Source organism: Hypanus sabinus, chromosome 20, assembly GCF_030144855.1.
Source record: "Hypanus sabinus isolate sHypSab1 chromosome 20, sHypSab1.hap1, whole genome shotgun sequence".
In the NCBI taxonomy this organism is placed as follows: domain Eukaryota; kingdom Metazoa; phylum Chordata; class Chondrichthyes; order Myliobatiformes; family Dasyatidae; genus Hypanus; species Hypanus sabinus.
In genome coordinates this window covers 61,391,236-61,408,676 of record NC_082725.1, presented here as the reverse complement: position 1 = coordinate 61,408,676, position 17,441 = coordinate 61,391,236, and the positions used below count along the sequence as shown (strand labels likewise).

General features: G+C 38.9%; 1 protein-coding gene across 7 annotated transcripts in view; it reads right to left on the bottom strand.

Annotated features, from left to right (window-relative positions):
- The window catches only part of mak (male germ cell-associated kinase), a 97,368-nt gene that overhangs the window by 60,251 nt on the left and 19,676 nt on the right, over window positions 1–17,441 (bottom strand). For all 7 annotated transcript variants that reach the window (XR_009507116.1, XM_059945601.1, XM_059945602.1 and 4 more), the window contains 3 exons: window positions 15,752–15,806; window positions 13,299–13,420; window positions 4,137–4,216 (listed from right to left, as the gene is read on the bottom strand). Coding sequence is in view for 6 of the 7 variants with exons in the window: in XM_059945601.1 (XP_059801584.1) it covers window positions 4,137–4,216; window positions 13,299–13,420; window positions 15,752–15,806 (257 nt within the window). In the remaining variant the exon portion in view is untranslated. The remainder of the gene's footprint in view (window positions 1–4,136; window positions 4,217–13,298; window positions 13,421–15,751; window positions 15,807–17,441) is intronic.

The window sequence follows — 17,441 nt, the reverse complement described above, 5'->3', positions numbered from 1 at the left end:
ATGTTGTTTGTAATATACATAAATGATCTGGATGATGGGGTGGTAAATTGGATTAGTAAGTTTGCCAATGATACTAAGGTAGGAGGTGTTGTGGATAATGAGGTGGGTTTTCAAAGCTTGCAGGGAGATTTATGCTGGTTAGAAGAATGGGCTGAACGTTGGCAGATGGAGTTTAATGCTGAGAAGTCTGAGGTTCTACATTTTGGCAGGAATAATCCAAATAGAACATACAGGGTAAATGGTAGGGCATGAGGAATGCAGAGGAACAGAGAGATCTAGGAATAACAGTGCATAGTTCCCTGAAGGTGGAGTCTCATGTAGATAGGGTGGTGAAGAAGGCTTTTGGAACGCTGGCCTTTATAAATCAAAGCATTGAGTACAGAAGTTGGGATGTAATGTTAAAATTGTACAAGGCATTGGTAAGGCCAAATTTGGAATATTGTGTATAGTTCTGGTCACTGAATTATAGGAAAGATATCAATAAATTAGAGAGAGTGCAGAGACGATTTACTAGGATGTTACCTGGGTTTCAGCACTTAAGTTACAAAGAAAGGTTGAACAAGTTAGGTCTCTATTCATTGGAGCATAGAAGGTTGAGGGGGGATTTGATCGAGGTATTTAAAATTTTGAGAGGGTTAGATAGAGTTGATGTGAATAGGCTGTTTCCATTGAGAGTAGGGGAGATTCAAATGAGAGGACATGATTTGAGAGTTAGGGGGCAGAAGTTTAAGGGAAACACGAGGGGGTATTTCTTTACTCAGAGAGTGATAGCTATGTGGAATGAGCTTCCTGTAGAAGTAGTAGAGGCCAGTTCATTTGTGTCATTTAAGGTAAAATTGGATAGGTATATGGACAGGAAAGGAGTGGAGGGTTATGGGCTGAGTGCGGGTAGGTGGGACTAGGTGAGATTAAGAGTTCGGCATGGACTAGGAGGGCCGAGATGGCCTGTTTCCGTGCTGTGATTGTTATATGGTTATATGGTTATAAAGAGTTGGGTTAAATAAATGTTTTTCTGGTTGGTAATCAGGGGGGAGCAAACTGCTCCAAGGGTGATCCCACAACTGTTCACCATATCCATTAACGATTTGGAAGAGGGAACAGAGTGTAGTATAGCTAAGGATGTGGAGAGTCTTCAGAGAACTAAAGTTAGGTTAAGTCAGTGGTCAAGGGTCTGGCCGATGGAGTGCAATGTTGGTAAATGCATGGACATCTACAGTACTTTGGAAGAAAAAATAGATTATTATTTAAACACTGTGTTGCTGTCTGCTGCACAAAGGCATCAGTGTTGATACACGACCTTGGCATGCTGTGTAACTGAGAATAACTGTCTTGGATATTTCTCTTGCAATTGCAAGAGCTCTGTTGGACATTGATAATGTAAGACGCTGCAGGCCTACTTCCCTTGCTTGGTGGTATGACAGGTGGTTGGGGCAGCTGTGTAGCTTCAGTTGTAGCAAGGCATAGCCTCAAGCCGTGGGCTTGCCTGCTGCTGGAGTCCAGGACAGGAGATGCCGGAGGCAGTACACTGTGGCATCTATGCCCGGCTGGATGGCAAGCCTCTCATCGGTACTGCCCTACAGTGTTTAATCAGTCGAATGACAGGCTGGATTGTAGTGGCTGTGCACCGCCCGGAACTGTACCATCAATTTGCAGACCATGTCGCTCAGGGTCTTGGACTATACATGTGTTTTTTTTTTGCTTGGCTATGGTTTTTTGGTCACTATTTTCAATATGCTGTGTATGCTTTGCACCTTGGCCCCATACTAATGTTGTTTAGTTCAGCTGTATTTATGTTTGGTTGAATGACAATTAAATCTGAATTTGATTTGATTTGAAATGGTGAAATATTGCAGCATATTGTTGTGGTATGGGGAGGTGCTACTGCATAGGATTGAAATAAGTTGCAGAGAGCTGTAAGTTTAGTCAGCTTCATCTTGGGCACTTAGCCTCCGTAGTATCCAGGATATCCTCAAGGAATTATGCCACATAAAGGCAGCATCCATCATTAAGGACTCTCATCACGCAAGTAATGCCTTGTTCTCATGGATACATGAGGAGGGAGGTACAGAAGCTTGAAGGCACACACTCAATGTTTCAGGAACAGCTTCTTGCCCTCCCCCACCCGTTTTCTGAATGGACATTGCCAGTGACATTAAACCTGATTCTGGTTCTGCAAAGGGATTCGAGAGTACTTGTGCATGAGTAGCAAAAGGTTGGCTGCAGGTGTAACAAGTTAGTTTAATTTAGAGAAACAGCACAGAAACAGGCCCTTCCAGTCCAACAATCTGGGGAACCTCACCAATTAGACCCATGTAACCAATTAATCTCCTAACCCATACATCTTTGGAATGTGAGAAACATCCACAGGAAACCCATTCAGTCACGGGAAGAATATCTTAACTCCCCACAGACTGAGCTCAGATCACTGGCACTGTAATAATGTTACACTAACCTATTCAACCTTTCCCTATGTCAGGTTATCAAGAAAGCAAATTGAATAATAGCCTTCAGTGCTAGAGGGATTAAATTTAGGAGCAGGGAGGTTATAATGAAATTATACAGGGCACTGGTGAGGCTGCACCTGGAGTACTGCATTCAATTCTGGTCTCCTTACTTGAGGTAAGATATACCTGCTTTGGTGGTGATGCAGAGGAAGTTCCAGGTTGATTCCAGATGAGAGGGTTAGCCTATGAGGAAACATCGAGATGCCTGGGACTATAGATACTGGAATTTAGAAGAATGAGAGGGGATCTTACAGAAACATAAAACTAAGAAGGGATAGAAAGGATAGAGGCAGAAAAGTTCTTTTCATTAGTAGGTGAGACTAGTATTAGGAGACATCACCTCAAGATTTAAGGGAGCAGATTTGGACTGGAGATGATGAGTTAAACTGCTTCTCTCAGAGAGTAGTAACTCTGTGGAATTCTCTGCCTAGGGAAGCAATAGAGGGCACTTCATTAAACAATCTTATTGAAAGGCAGAATAGGCTTAATGGAGCAGAATGTCTCCTCTTGCTTTTATTTCTTGTTTTTAATTTGAATCTTTCTGATTGGTAGTCTCAAGATGCAGTCTAATTTGGAAATTTGGCTGAGTGGTATCATAACCTCTCAGTCAATGTCAACAAGACCAAGGAACTGATTGTAGACTTCAGGGGAAGGAAACTAGAGGTCCATGAGCCAGTCCTCACTGGAGTATCAGAGATGGAGAGGATCAGTAACTTTAAATTCCTTGTGTTACTATCTCAGAGGGCCCATCTAAATGTAATTGCAAAGAAAGCACAACAGTGTCTCTACTTCCTCAGGAGTTTGTGGAGATTCAGCATGACATCAAAAACTTTGACAAACTTTTATAGATGTATAGTGGAAAGTGTATTGACTGGCTGCATTGTGACTTGGTATGGGAACACCAATGCCCTTGAGGGGAAAATCCTACAAAAGGTAATGGATTTGGTCTGGTACATTATGAGTAAAGCCTTCCCAACCATTGAGCATATCATCATGAAATGCTGTAGTGGCAAAGCAGTATTCATCAAAGATCCTTACCATCCAGGCTATGCTCTTTTCTCACTGCTGCTTTCAGGTAGAAGGTACAGGTGCCTCAGGACTCGCACTATTAGGTTCAAGAACAGTTACTACCCCTCAACTATGAATGCTCTTGCACTCATCTATTGAGATGTACCCATGACAAATGATCTCACTTTAAGGATTCATTATCTTGTTATTTCATACTCTCGTAATTTATTACTATTTATTTAAATTTGCATTTGCACAGTTTGTTGCCTTCTGTGCTCTACTTGATCTTTCATTGATCCTGTTTACAGTTACTACTCTATAGTTTTGCTGAGTATGCCCATAGGAAAAAGAATCTCACAGTTATACATGGTGATATATATGTACTCTGACAATAAAATTTACTTTGAAGTTTGAGCTTTAATTATTTGAGGATGAGGTAGATGAATCGAAGTTTGGATGATTTAGCTCCATTTCTAACAAACAGCACACAAATTGTTGCAAATATGATTCAAAATTTTTGAACTGGAAAGGGAGCAGTGGAGAGACATATTTTTCTGCTGCTAGCTGCTTTTCAGCTCATGTTGTTGGCAAGTTGGATTACACTAACCTTTAGAAGAAACCTACCGTGCTTGTGGATAAATGCCAATCCTTGTATTATTTGATACATTATGTTCCTAATGACTGATTCAGGAAATAACTTGTTTCTGTGGAGAGACAATACAGTACAAATATCTCTGATTGAGTAAACAGTTATCATGTCATTGCAAGTCCTCCCCAGCTTACGAACACCTGCATTATGTGCAGTATATCTAGTTTCTTTAAAAGTTATTCTCAACCCCTCCCCCCCCCCCCCCCCCCCCCCCGGAAGCTTTCATGTTTTATAACTTTCTTTCACTGTGGATTTAGTTTGGCTTTTGACAGTGATCAACAGAAAAGACTTTCATGTCAAAGTGAAAACAAATTTCTACAAGTTGGTCTAAATTTATTACAATTATCAAACACAAAATAATTGATTGTATAATTAGTCACCCACTTCAAGTCAGTATTTAGTAGATGTACCTTTGGTAGCAATTACAGCCTTGAGTCAATGTGGATGTGTATCTGTTTTGCACATTTTCCCCCTTTCTTTACAAAACTGCTCAAGCTCTGTCAGAATGCACAGGGATTGTGAGCCAGCCACAAATTCTCAATTGCATTGAGGTCTGGACTTTTATTTGGCCACTCCAGGACATTAACTTTGTTGTTCTTAAGCCATTCCTACTTCCTGTGGAAGTATCCTCACAGCATGATGCAACCACCATCATGCTTCATGGTGGGGATGGTGTGTGGTATTTGCCTTATGCCAAACATTGCATTTAGTCTGATGGCTGAAAAGCTTTCCTCTCATTCTAGCAAACTCTAGCTGACATTTCATGTCAGTTTTTTCCCTCAATAGTGGCTTTCTCTTTGCCACTCTCCCATATATCTGCAACTGGTGAAGCACCTAGACAACAGTTGTTGTATGTGCAGTCTCTTCCATCTTAGCCATTGAAGCTTGTAACTCCATAGGTCTCTTGTCCTCCCTCACTAGTCCACTTCTTGCATGGTCACTCAGTTTTTGAGAATAGCTGCTCTAGGTAGAATTACAACTGTGCCATATTCTTTCCATTTCTTGATGATTGACTTAACTGTATTCCAAAGGATATACAGTGACTTGGAAAGTTGTCTTGTACCAATCTCCCAACTGGTGCTTTCCAATAACCTTTTCACAGATTTGCTTGGAGTGATCTTTTGTCTTCATATAGTTTTTGCCAGGATACTGACTCACCAGCAGTTGGATCTTCCAGATATAGGTGTATTTTTACTACAATTAATTGAAACACCTTCTCTGCACTTACGTTTATATATAGCTAGGATACCTTAACTAATTATGTGACTTCTAAAACCAATTGGCTGCACCAGTGATGATTTGGTGTATCATATTTTAGGTGGTGAATACTTATGCAATCAATTATTTTGTGTTTTATATCTCTAATTAATTCCGATCACTTTGTAGAGATTGGCTTTCACTTTGAGAGGAAAGAGTCTTTTTCTGTTGATTGGCGTCAAAAAAGCCAAATTTTGTACACTGTGATTCAACGTTGTAAAACAATAAAACATGAAAACTTCCAAGGGGGATGAACACTTTTTATAGGCATTGAATAATATAAAACATGTGTTTGTGATACAAGCAATATAGATTTGCCCGCTGTTATAGGCTGTAGGCAAATGGGAGGATTTTTTTTTTTAGCCAGAAGTTGGTGACCATGTGGAGGGCAAGTTACTAGGTATATCTAAGGAGGTGGCTTATAGGTTCTTGATTGGTAAGGATGTCAAAGGTTATGGGTAGAAGGCAGGAGAATAGGGTTAAGAGGGATAATAAAACAGCTATGATTGGATGGTGGAGCAGATTCAATGGGCCAAATGGCCTAATTCTGCTCCTATATCTTATGGCCTTATTTTCTGCCATGTGGAAACTTAGTTTGTGACCGTACTTTAGACTCCGGAACTATTTGGGTGCAAATAGTTCTCAGGAACAGAATTCTGTTATAATATGGGTTAGACCTAAAACAAAACTGCAATTATTGTTTTATGTATAATCCAAACAGGAGCTATAACTTTGCCAAGACACAGAGCATGAACAGAGAATGGGTTAGTTGTAATTTAAGTAGAAGCTGGGAATTTAATGTTTACTTGGTTTACTGTCAAAAGATAAAATATATAGTGTAATTTAGACTATAGTATTGACTTTACCAGAACCATGAATCTGACAAAACATTATGAAAGCTTCATAGAATTGTTATCTGGTAAAAATCATTACTTAGACACATAAATGTAAAATAGTAAGATGATCAAAATCTTCGTCAGAGGGATAGATAGCAATGAGAGGAAAGGAGACTGGACTTTGAATGAATTCTAGACCTTAGAACCAAGACTTTCAAACACACAATCAGCAATGCTGTATCAATTAAATTCAGCAATGATCAAGAAGCCATCATTTAAGAAGTCCAGATGTCTTGGAGTGTTTCAGTGAGGGAAGAGATTAAAAATATAGAGTGGGTCAAAACCTTAGTGGTCTGAAATCTAGGATCAGGATTTTAAATGGACATTTACCAACTGGAGATAATATAAGAAAACTGTTTTGGAAAACCTCAAATTTACAGAGTACAAGGAAAGCTGCAAATGAAATTGACAGCTCTAGAGTTAACAAATGGCAAGGGCTACAGCAGTATTCATTTAAGGTGGGGTAGAGTTAGGCAAGTGGAAAGGGGTGGTCTCAGTTTCTAGAGGAAAGAAGGAAAATAATAGCAGGAAGCCAAGGTATGGTTTTAATTTTATTGGGAAAACAGTTCACGAAACCCTTGAAGTTTTTATTGGAGAGAGGATGCAGGAGAAATAAAGACCTAGCGTCATCTCTGCATTCCAGTATGATTCTGGAATACTGAATAGTTCTGGAACCAATAAGCAGGGCTTGTTACTGCTTTGACTGGATAAGCCAGATCTGATGGCAGAATTACTAAACTAACTATCTGCTGGAAGATGTGTGCCGAATTTGGTTTATGCCAGTAAAGAATCATGATCCTTAGCTCCCATCTCCAGTGTTTTTATTAATAGCATTGTTGTGTAACCAACAAATTGGTGACAAGGTTAATGAACCTACATCGTATCGAAATGCTGTGTTTTAATTGATAACAATACTCGGAAGAAGAGCGCAAGGAACAAGCCAAGGAGCGGGAAAAGGAGGTTGAGTGAGGCCGCAAGTCTGAAAGGAAACAGGAGCACAGCCGGGGTCAGGAACGTCAGGAGACCAAGAGACACAGTCGGAGCCCCAGCACATACAGGCGAGACCACAGCCGGCGCTGACCCCCAGGGATTGAGGGTCTGTCTGCCCCAAAAGGGAGATAAAAAGGAGCATCTAGATGGAGATGCTAGCTCATGGTGCTAGCAAAAAGGAAAACAGGGCTTAATTAACATAGCAAAGATAGCTATGATTGGAATCATTACAGCATTTGAAAGTGGCTTTGAAGACTGGGCAACTTACATTGAAAGAGTGGAGTTATAGTGTGATGCTAATGATATTAATGATGAAAAGAAAACCAGCATCTTACTCAGCGTTATGGGAGCAAAAACATATGGCCTGCTACGGGCTTTTTTAACCCCTGAAAAGCCAACTGACAAAACGTTCAAGCAAATAGTAGACATTCTCCAACAGCATTCAAATCCCAAACCACTGGTCATTGCTGAAAGATTTAAATTTCACAAACGGAATCAGAGCAAAAATTAAAGCATTTCTGAATATTGTGCTGAATTGCACAAATTATCAGAACATTGTCAATTTGGAGCTGGTCTATTGGATGCATTGAGGGACAGGTTAGTGTGTGGCATGCACTGTGAAGCCACGCAGAAGAAGCTTCTGTGTGAAAGAGACCTTACATTCGAGAAAGCGCTAAACATTGCAATATCAACAGAAATAGCGGCACGAGGTGCTTCCGAGGTACAACAAAAATCTCTGGAATATGCCACAAATAAAATGGCACTGAACAGTGTGATGTGTGATGAGAAAACCATGGGGAGATGGGGTCCAGAGTTGACCCCCCATGAACTATGCTGCTAACGAGAGAGAGATAAAGAAGGGGAGAGGCACCATGCTGCACATGCTGATAATGAAAGAGATACAAGGATTTAAAATTATGACTTCTTTGCTGATTGTTGACTTTACTTCCAAGGACTTTGCCACTTTGCCTGTTTGTGTGAATCCCTGCCGACACAGCAGAGTGATGCCAGTGCTTGCTGAGACAGGAGGGAGTGACCCAGTTTGATGGACATGGACATGGTCAGTTGATGGATGGCTGGTACCCTGGCAGGGGGGATAAAAGATGAGTCTGCTGAGACACAGGCAGACACGCCACTGGACACTGAATGAGTGTTGTGCACCCACAGGAAGGTGGGGCTTGGAGGATCGATTTGAGGAAATTGGTCAGAGGCTTACAGTGTGTGAAACCAAGCCGGTGAGGGCTTGAGTGTGTGTCCACCCACGCCTGGCTGACGAGCTCACCACTGAAGAATGGTCTGGCTTGGAACGGAGGGGTCATAATCGGTGACCGCAACAGTACAACGGAACAAGAAGACAACGGAAGGTTCGCTCTCTCTCCCTCTCCCTCTCTCATCACAAAGCAACTACCTCAACCCAAACTGAACTGAACTCTGCATTATCTTAAGACTATTCATTTAGCTCTAGACTACGATAGAGCTTGGTTTTGATTCTTATTCCTACAATTCTGTATTTATCATTGCTAACCTGTTTTATATGTATATTTGCATTTTTTATACTGTATTACTTAGTTTACTAATAAACACCTTTAGTTGCAGTACCAACAGACTCCAACGTATCATTCCATTTCTGCTGGTTTGGTAACCCGGTCACAGGGTACATGACAACAGAAATGAAGGAAAGAAACATTACCATTGTGGGAATATGTCACATGACATGAATGACTCTTGGTTTAAAAACAAAGAACACAGAAACTGTGGTAAACAGGGCCACATTGGCAGAGTATGCAAAGCTAGTCAACAGCAGAAAAAGGGAAAAATAGAGAAACAAGAAGCTCCAGAAAGGAAAACACAACAATGTACACAAAATGGAAGAAAGCAGTTCTGATGAAAATGACTCAGACAAAAGTGAATTGTCTTGTCTGCAACTTCATAATGTGAAAGAGACAGATGATCGAAGAGATCCACAAGTGACAAGCGTGAGACTGAAAATGGAGTTGGACATAGGCTCAGCTTTAACAGTGACCTCTGTACATGATTACAAATGACTGTTGATGCACATACCTCTGAAATGAACTGAACTTCTACTAAAGACTTAAACAGGTCAGAAAGTGAATCCCAAAGGCAAAATTAAAGTGACAGTGACCTACGGAGACAAAACACAGCAGCTGAACCTCTATGTACTGAAAAATGGAGGACCATCGTTGCTGGGATGTGAATGGTTCAGGAAAATCCAGTTGGATTGGATTGGCACACCATCAAGGCACAAGTTGTGTCAACAAAGGAGGGCAGCTCGGCGGGGAAGATATCTGTGGCTCTCCCCTCTCCCACTGTCGACTATTACAACAACAAGGAGCAGCTAGACAGCATCAACGATAAGGGCGAACACAGTATCCGTGGCTGTGACTCGGATGAAGATACAGAGGATGCAAGATATTGCCAATAAGCAGGATGATGAAGACTACCTGGAAGTAAAAGAGCAGATGTACCAGGAGAAATTGACATCTCTCAAAAGACAGCTACAACAGTTACAGAAAGGCACTTTGCAGGAGTATCAGAAAAGGATGAAGAAACTAGATCAACAATACAATGAAAGAATATGAAATGCAGAGCTTTTTCTGCAACTGGAGACAGAACAAGTGGAAAGGAATTATATTAAAGAGAAGAAAGCAGCAGTGAAGGAATTTGAAGATAAAAAGATTGAGTTAGAAGAAAAGGAAAATATGATTGAGAATGAAAGGCTAATAATGGAACTCATTATGGAGATAAAGTCAATAACGACTTGGAAACTAAGGAGGAGACCTAATGATCCTGTTCTAATTACCGACAAAAGATGAAAACCTGCACCTGTGCAGCTAAATTACTTGTTAACAGACGAACAGATAATGGAAGATCTGTGAACTCTCAATAAGCTTAAATCTCTGAAAAGACCAGGATCTCCATTCAAATAGAACAGCTTTCGCACAAGGTAAATCTTGAACCAATCATTTCCTCCATTGAGGATCATACACTTAATTCTTTGCAGGAAAGTTTCTTTTGCACGTACATATTTTGAATCTTCAGCCAATGGGTTTTGTTTTTCCACAAGGAGGTTGGGAAACAACATCAAAACAGAGGTGAATGCTGGCAACAAACTGTAAGGTTTCTATTGTATTTTCATACTTGTGCTGAATGTGCACCGAAGGATTTCTCCCTCTTGAGCCAGACAAATAGCACTGCAGGTAATCCTTAATATCTGCAAAACTGTACTTTAACAGCAGCTTAAGAACAACAAAATGAACAATAGGATTTCAATCAATTGCTTCATCAAATGGTGAACGATTACTGGTAAAGTCCTGATCTTTCTGTGAGTCATTGGATTGCCCTGACTTTTGAATAACTAGTAGAGACAGTAGATCACCAACCACTTCTTTTATTGGTGTCAAGTCATCTTTGAAGCAGACCATGGAAACCGAAGCTACGAAAAATACATCACACCTCTTGCGAAATATGACTAATTTTGCTACAGCTTCACTTATTTCTTCTGCTACCGCTGGTACATAATCATCATCTAGAGAAGTATGGCACAGTGGGCAGAGTCATTGTCCTGATTCAAACCACCGCTTTATACATTTTAAACAATAAAAATGATTACATGGAAGCAGGTTTGGATTGTTGAGTTCTCCTAAGCAAATTGTACATTCTTTCAGATCATACCTGAAGAACAGACACCCTGCACTATTTTTACAGTCCCTGAGGACCTGAATCACAGCCCGAAAGAGCCCTCGGGATCTCACGTCAGAGTTGCTGTTCAAACTCTTTGCAAGTTGAACAGTGCAGAATGCAATATTGTTCTCCAATTTATCATGTATTTCTTTAACTCCCAAAATGATGTGTTCCACAAAAAGTGACAGCATCTCCGTCTTCTCCTGAGCATCTTCCCAGCACTCCTGCTGAATCACCAGCACAAAGATAAGAAGCGTGAATAGAAGATGGAAAGCTATATTATGATCGGAGATAGTATCATAAAGATCAGGCTATCTAGTTGGAATCCAAGGAGAATAAGAAGATCGGCTGTATAATTAGCTCAGTTGGAACAAATGAGATATGGGTAAGGAAGACAAGTGATAGCACAAAGATGCATAATATATATAGGACAGCTTCACAGAGGAGTCTTCATTATACGGAGGCGATCTGCTGCCTAGAACTCTTAGCAAGTTGAAGGCACAGATCTTCTTAACTATGCTCAGAGGTCCACTTTTCATGACTTTTATATGGAACTCTGTATTAAAATAAACAAGTTTATTTACAGACGTTACCCGGAGAGGCAGAGAAGACCCCTTCAGAGACTTGAGTTATATATGGGTCTTAGACCAAAAGTAAAAAAAAAGGCTTGTTGTAACTTGATATTATTATGTTACTAAGTAAATAAATGGTAGGCATTTGTATGTTAAGGGTAGACATATTTGTTTAGCATAGTGACCCAATAAAAAAAAGTTGATACATTATTAAAATAAAAGTGGAGGAGTGTACTGTATGGCCTACAGTATAATAAGGGACTACTTTATGTTGTAGGGACACGTCGTTGCAGGCTCTATTAGACGCGTATTGATCTGTACGTGTGTGCCGAGTTCGGTTTCTGCCAGTAAAAAAATCATGAACCTTAGCTCCCGTCTCCAGCGTTTTTATTAATTGCATTGTTGTGTAATCAGGCCACATACACAACAGTCTCAATTTGTTTTGGTGGTTTATCTATTTTGTTCTGAATACATCATACATTTAGATACACTGACTTCAGTTTTAACTTTTACCATTTTTCTAGGATTTGTTATTATAATTTTCTTTGATGCATTTCACCTGGCTGGACAGTCTACCATCATCTAAAATGCCATTTTTTCCATGGCCTTGATGTTCTCCTCATCTGATCTCATCTCTCTCTTTTAGTTTAATGCTCTCTCTTCAGAATCAGTTTCCAATTTGCCATAAAAATGGACCGAATCTATTTACAGTTGGGGCTTAAAAAGTCACAGAAAGCTGACTTACAAAGTACTAATAATTTTTCTGAAAATAAGTATTGTATAATATACCAGCTTGTTAAGGGGTAATAATGTACATCATATGGTTTAGGAACCAGGGTCATCAACCTACATTATAGAGGTCTTTGATGAAGTAGATGTTCAGTGAACACCACAGTAAAATTGGGTCACTGGACAAGATCAGGTAGAATCAAAGGAGATATTAGAAAACTGAATTGGATATGTCACACAATCAGAATTAGATTCTTTCTATCTCACTAAGTATAGAAATTAGGAAATGGTCAACATAATTTTTTTGATTCATATATGTTGATGTGTTCCCAAAGAATTAGAGTGTTCAAAAAATGAGAAATCACTATAACATGAAAAGTGGGAAAGCTTTTGGGGAAAGAATCACAAAATCAAGAGAAATTTAACAGCCTTTAGTGGAACCATGGACTAAAAAAAAGAACCAAGCTAAAATTTCCCCACAACAAATCATCATTAATTAATACGATTAATTATGTGTAACACAGTAATAGAGGATAGTTGAACAAATTTAAGATGATTTGCAAATGAACCATGTCCACATTGAAGAAGACCTTTCTGTGAACCTCGTGGTTAGGTTTGGAAAACATAGCTGGACAAGGAGGATAGATATAAAGTAATCCGAGTCCAAATTAATTTTGCAGAATTCTAAATAATTTTTAAACAAACAACATTAGCATCCATATCATCATTCACAACAGTTGGTTATGTGTTTGTTTTCTTTACACATAGCTTTCTGGGTCTAGTTATTATTTATCCTGCTGGTTGGGAACAGCAAAACATTTATGATTCCAGTTTAATAACATTTACTTGTTGTGTAGTATAATTGTCTATTTTATAACACATTGCTACATTAGTACCATTGTTTGTTTCATAGTATAATGTTCTTCACTGTAAATTAAAAGACCTCCCTTCCACAAAAATAGTTTAAAAAGATGCTGAACAAAAGACATACCTGTCTTTCATAAGCTGATAGAGGTTTTCTTTCATGTATTCAAAAATAAAGTAAAGATGGTCATTTTCCCTTATAACTTCTTTCAGCTTGATAATGTTTGCATGATTTAACTTCTTTAGTGACTAAAAAAATAGAAAATACATTATTGATTTTGCTTGGAAAGCATTCAAGACAATGCAAAGTTCTGATATGTAGGTTGATACATCAACACTTTCTTTTATATGACTAAGTCCTGTTATAAATTGAAAGTTGCTTAAATGGAACAATTTTCTCTTGCAATTTTTTTTCTTAGAATTCAGAAACAAGTTTGTATTTCTAAACCACTTACCAAGAAATTTTCAATTTTGTCAACAGCTACCTTTTCATTATCTTAGTAGAATTAATATAACACAACTGTGTTCAAATTTCAGTATTTAACTTGCACAACAACAGAACTTTATCATTATTATGCATACTATTAAGCTTTACTTAAATAAACTATGATTAAAACAAGCATAGTATGCATAATAATGATAAAGTTCTGTTGTCTTCAAAACAGAGAAGCTACAATGGACTGTAGTATTCAAACTTCTCATCACACACTGGATTAAGTTTGTTGTGCATTTTCTATTGATCTTTATCACATGCAAGAGTTACCATTTTGAGCTGTTTTGTAGGATTAAGATACAAAGTAATTAAAAACAAATAAGATAGGTCATATATTTCAGGCCAAACTGTGCTGGGAAGCTCAAATATTAGTACGAATTAACAACAAGCAACACTGTTGTAGTGGGGATTGGGGGACAAAATTTAGAATGAAAATTGAATAATCATTTACTTTTGATTTTATTTAGTAATTTAAGGGTATAATGAAATACAGCACAACAAAGAAAATCTTTTGTGTTTCATAAACTTCTGGCTGCATCCATTTCTAGCTGTGCAGCAACAAATGCTACGTGCATGGGAGCATGTTAGTTACTGCATGGTCACGCACCAACACAGCTTAGAGGGAACAGTGATCCAAATCCATAATCAAATATCAATAAATGCCCAGAATAACTCCCATTAAAACAAAACTGATCAATTTCTTCAAGAAGGGGGAAGAAGGAGAAAAGGAAACAAATTCAATAGACAAAGTTACAATGCTTGGGAAAGAAATCCTGTCCTAGGAATGTTGCAGAGAAGGAAGAAAACATTGAATAAGGATTTTAAAAAATAGAATGCTGCAAACATGCAGAATGTATTTCTATAACAAAAACCCCATTAAGTTAACTTTTTCTTTGTTCATGGATGCTGTTTGAGCTTTTTGGGATAAATGATTTCATTAAAAAGATAATTATTTGTTATGTAGGTAAAAGAATATTTCACCTAAATAAGCAATGCCTAGAAATTCAAATGCATAACATCTGTTTGCACACTCTTCGTCTAGTAGTGTTGAATTGGGAGGACTACAAAAGTTATTAAATTGCTGCCTTGCCTTGACACAGAAAAAAACACTTTAAAATCCCCCCATCTCAAGTCTACCTCCCCCACAGATTCGTCAAATCTGCAATTCCTGATTCCCCGGTTGTCAATGCCAGTTCTCCTGCCTTCAGCTCTTTGGCAGTCTCTTGTTCCATTTCCCAATCCCCACTAAATGTTAAGCTCCATCCTGCTGTTTCTCTTTGCACTCTTAAAGAAACTGGTCATACTCAAAATCCTTGACAAAGTTAATCTTTCTTTTGCTTTTATTTAATTATCCAAGTATATAATGATATAAAGTTAGACAGCAGTGTGAACTATGTGAAGGAAGCACGTGAAATATAATAAAGAAAAAAATGTAAAATTACACCCTTTGGTTTAAAAAAGATACAAAAATTAGAGTATGTTTAAAAGCAAAGTTCATCGAAAGGTTGACAGACTTGTTAGTGACTCAAGAGGCTGCAGATGCTAGAATTTTGACCCAAAACAAAAAATTGTCTATGTCCCTGTGGAGATACGTACCCATTGAATCCCTCTGGCGTTTTATGTGTTGCTGTAAAATGTTAGTGTTCAGAGTCAAGTACCCATGCACTCAATTTATAGAAAGTTAACAAATATGTTTAGCAAACAGCTTGGAAGGTAACCAGCATCTTGTCCTCTATTACAAGAGTATTTAAGTACAATAGTAGAGATATCTTGCCCCAAATATACATGGCCTTGGTGAGATTATATCTGGAATACAACTTACAGCTCTGGCCTGCTTACTAACACAAGAACATACTATACAGAGAGGAAGTGCAGCATACAGTACTTGTTTCAATTCCTACAGAATTTGCTACCCATGGTATCTGAACTTATGCAATAAACTAGCAATCCACTTCATCAGTGTTTGACTGTGGGGATGGGGTTGGGAGGAGGAAAGAGAAGGAATGTGTTTCAGTCCCTGAAGGAATCACACGTACTTCTTAATGGAGACAGAATCATTACGAGGGGTGAACAATTATTTGCTGTACCTTAACTTCTCTGAGATTCATACATTCATCCCAGGAATAGAATTTCCTCTTCATCCTGCACAATTAAACATATGCACTGAAACAAAGAGCTCAAATGAAGCCTAGGTATTAGGTACTAAATATATTCTTAAAAGGTAATGAGAAAATTAAGCATAGCATACGTCAAGATAACCTAATACTCTTAATGTACAAAGAACAATACAGCACAGTACAGGCCATTCGGCCCACAATGTTGTGCCAACCCTTAAACCCTGCCCCCCCCCCATATAACCCTCCACCTTAAATTCCTCCATATACCTGTCTAGTAATCTCTTAATGTAGACTGGATGAGTACAGAATTCTCTCACTATATTAGACAAGCTGATTAATGCATGTATCAAAAATATAAATGTTCTTGAAATTTACTGAAACATATTTAGCATCTGTGAACTTTCATATACAGCTGAAGCTTCCATCAGATTTAGTTGTTAAGAGGAATCGATCAGAGCATATTTTGCTCTCCTTTCATGCAGTCTGCAATTACACTTAGTGGCCACTTTATTAGGTACCTCCTGTATCTAATGAAGTGGCCACTGAGTGCATGCTTGTGGTTTCCTGTTGTCATAGCCCATCCACTTCAAGGTTTGATGTGCTGTGCAGTCAGAGATGCTCTTCAGTACATCACCATTGTAATGCATGGTCATCTGAGTTAGTGTTGTCTACCTATTAGCTTGAATGAGTCTGGCCACTCTCCATCCACCTCTCTCACTAATAAGGCATTTTTGCCCAAAAAATTGCTGCTCACTGGATACTTCTTGTTTCTCACACCATTCTCTGCAAATCTCAGATTGTTGTTTTTGAAAATCCCAGGAGATCAGAAATTTCTGAGATACTCAAACCACTCCATCTGACACCAACAATCATTTCATGGTCAGAGTCACTTAGAACATATTTCTTCCCCATTCTGATCTTAGGGCTGAACAACAACTGAACCACCATATCTGCACGTTTTAATGCATTGAGTTGCTTCCACATGATTAGTTGATTATATATTTGCATTAACAAGCAGGTGTACAGATGTACCTAATAAGGTAGCCACTGTGTAAATACCATATATTCATAATGCAAACCATGCAACATCAGGACTTTGCTTCCAGAGGAACTCAATGCCTTCTATCCCCGTTTTGACTGTCAAAACATTGGAGGAGCCATCATTACAAACTCCCACAGCCCCTGATGATCAGTCTCTGAGGCCAATGTCTGAGTAGTCTTCAGGAAGGTGGCCCAGATGGGGTTCCTGGCCAAATACTAAAGACCTGTGCTGATCAACTAGATAGAGTGTTCACTAAGGTCTTTCATCTCTTGTGTCAGCAGTTTGAGGTATCCACTTGCTTCAAGTAGGCTTCAATTATATTGGTACCCAAGAAGAACCTGGTAGCCTTCCTTAATGACTATTGTCCAGTAGAACTAACATCCATAGTGATAAAGTGTTTTGAGAGGTTGGTGATAAAACATTCAACTCCGGCCTGAGAAGTTACTTGGATCGACTCCAATTTTTCTACCGGAGCACAGCAGATGCCATCTCATTGGCACTTCACTCAACCCTGAAACATCTAGACAGCAAAGGTGCTCTTTATTGACTACAACTTGTCATTCAATCCCATCACCCTTCCAAGCTAATAAAAAAGATTCAAGACCTTGACCTCTATAC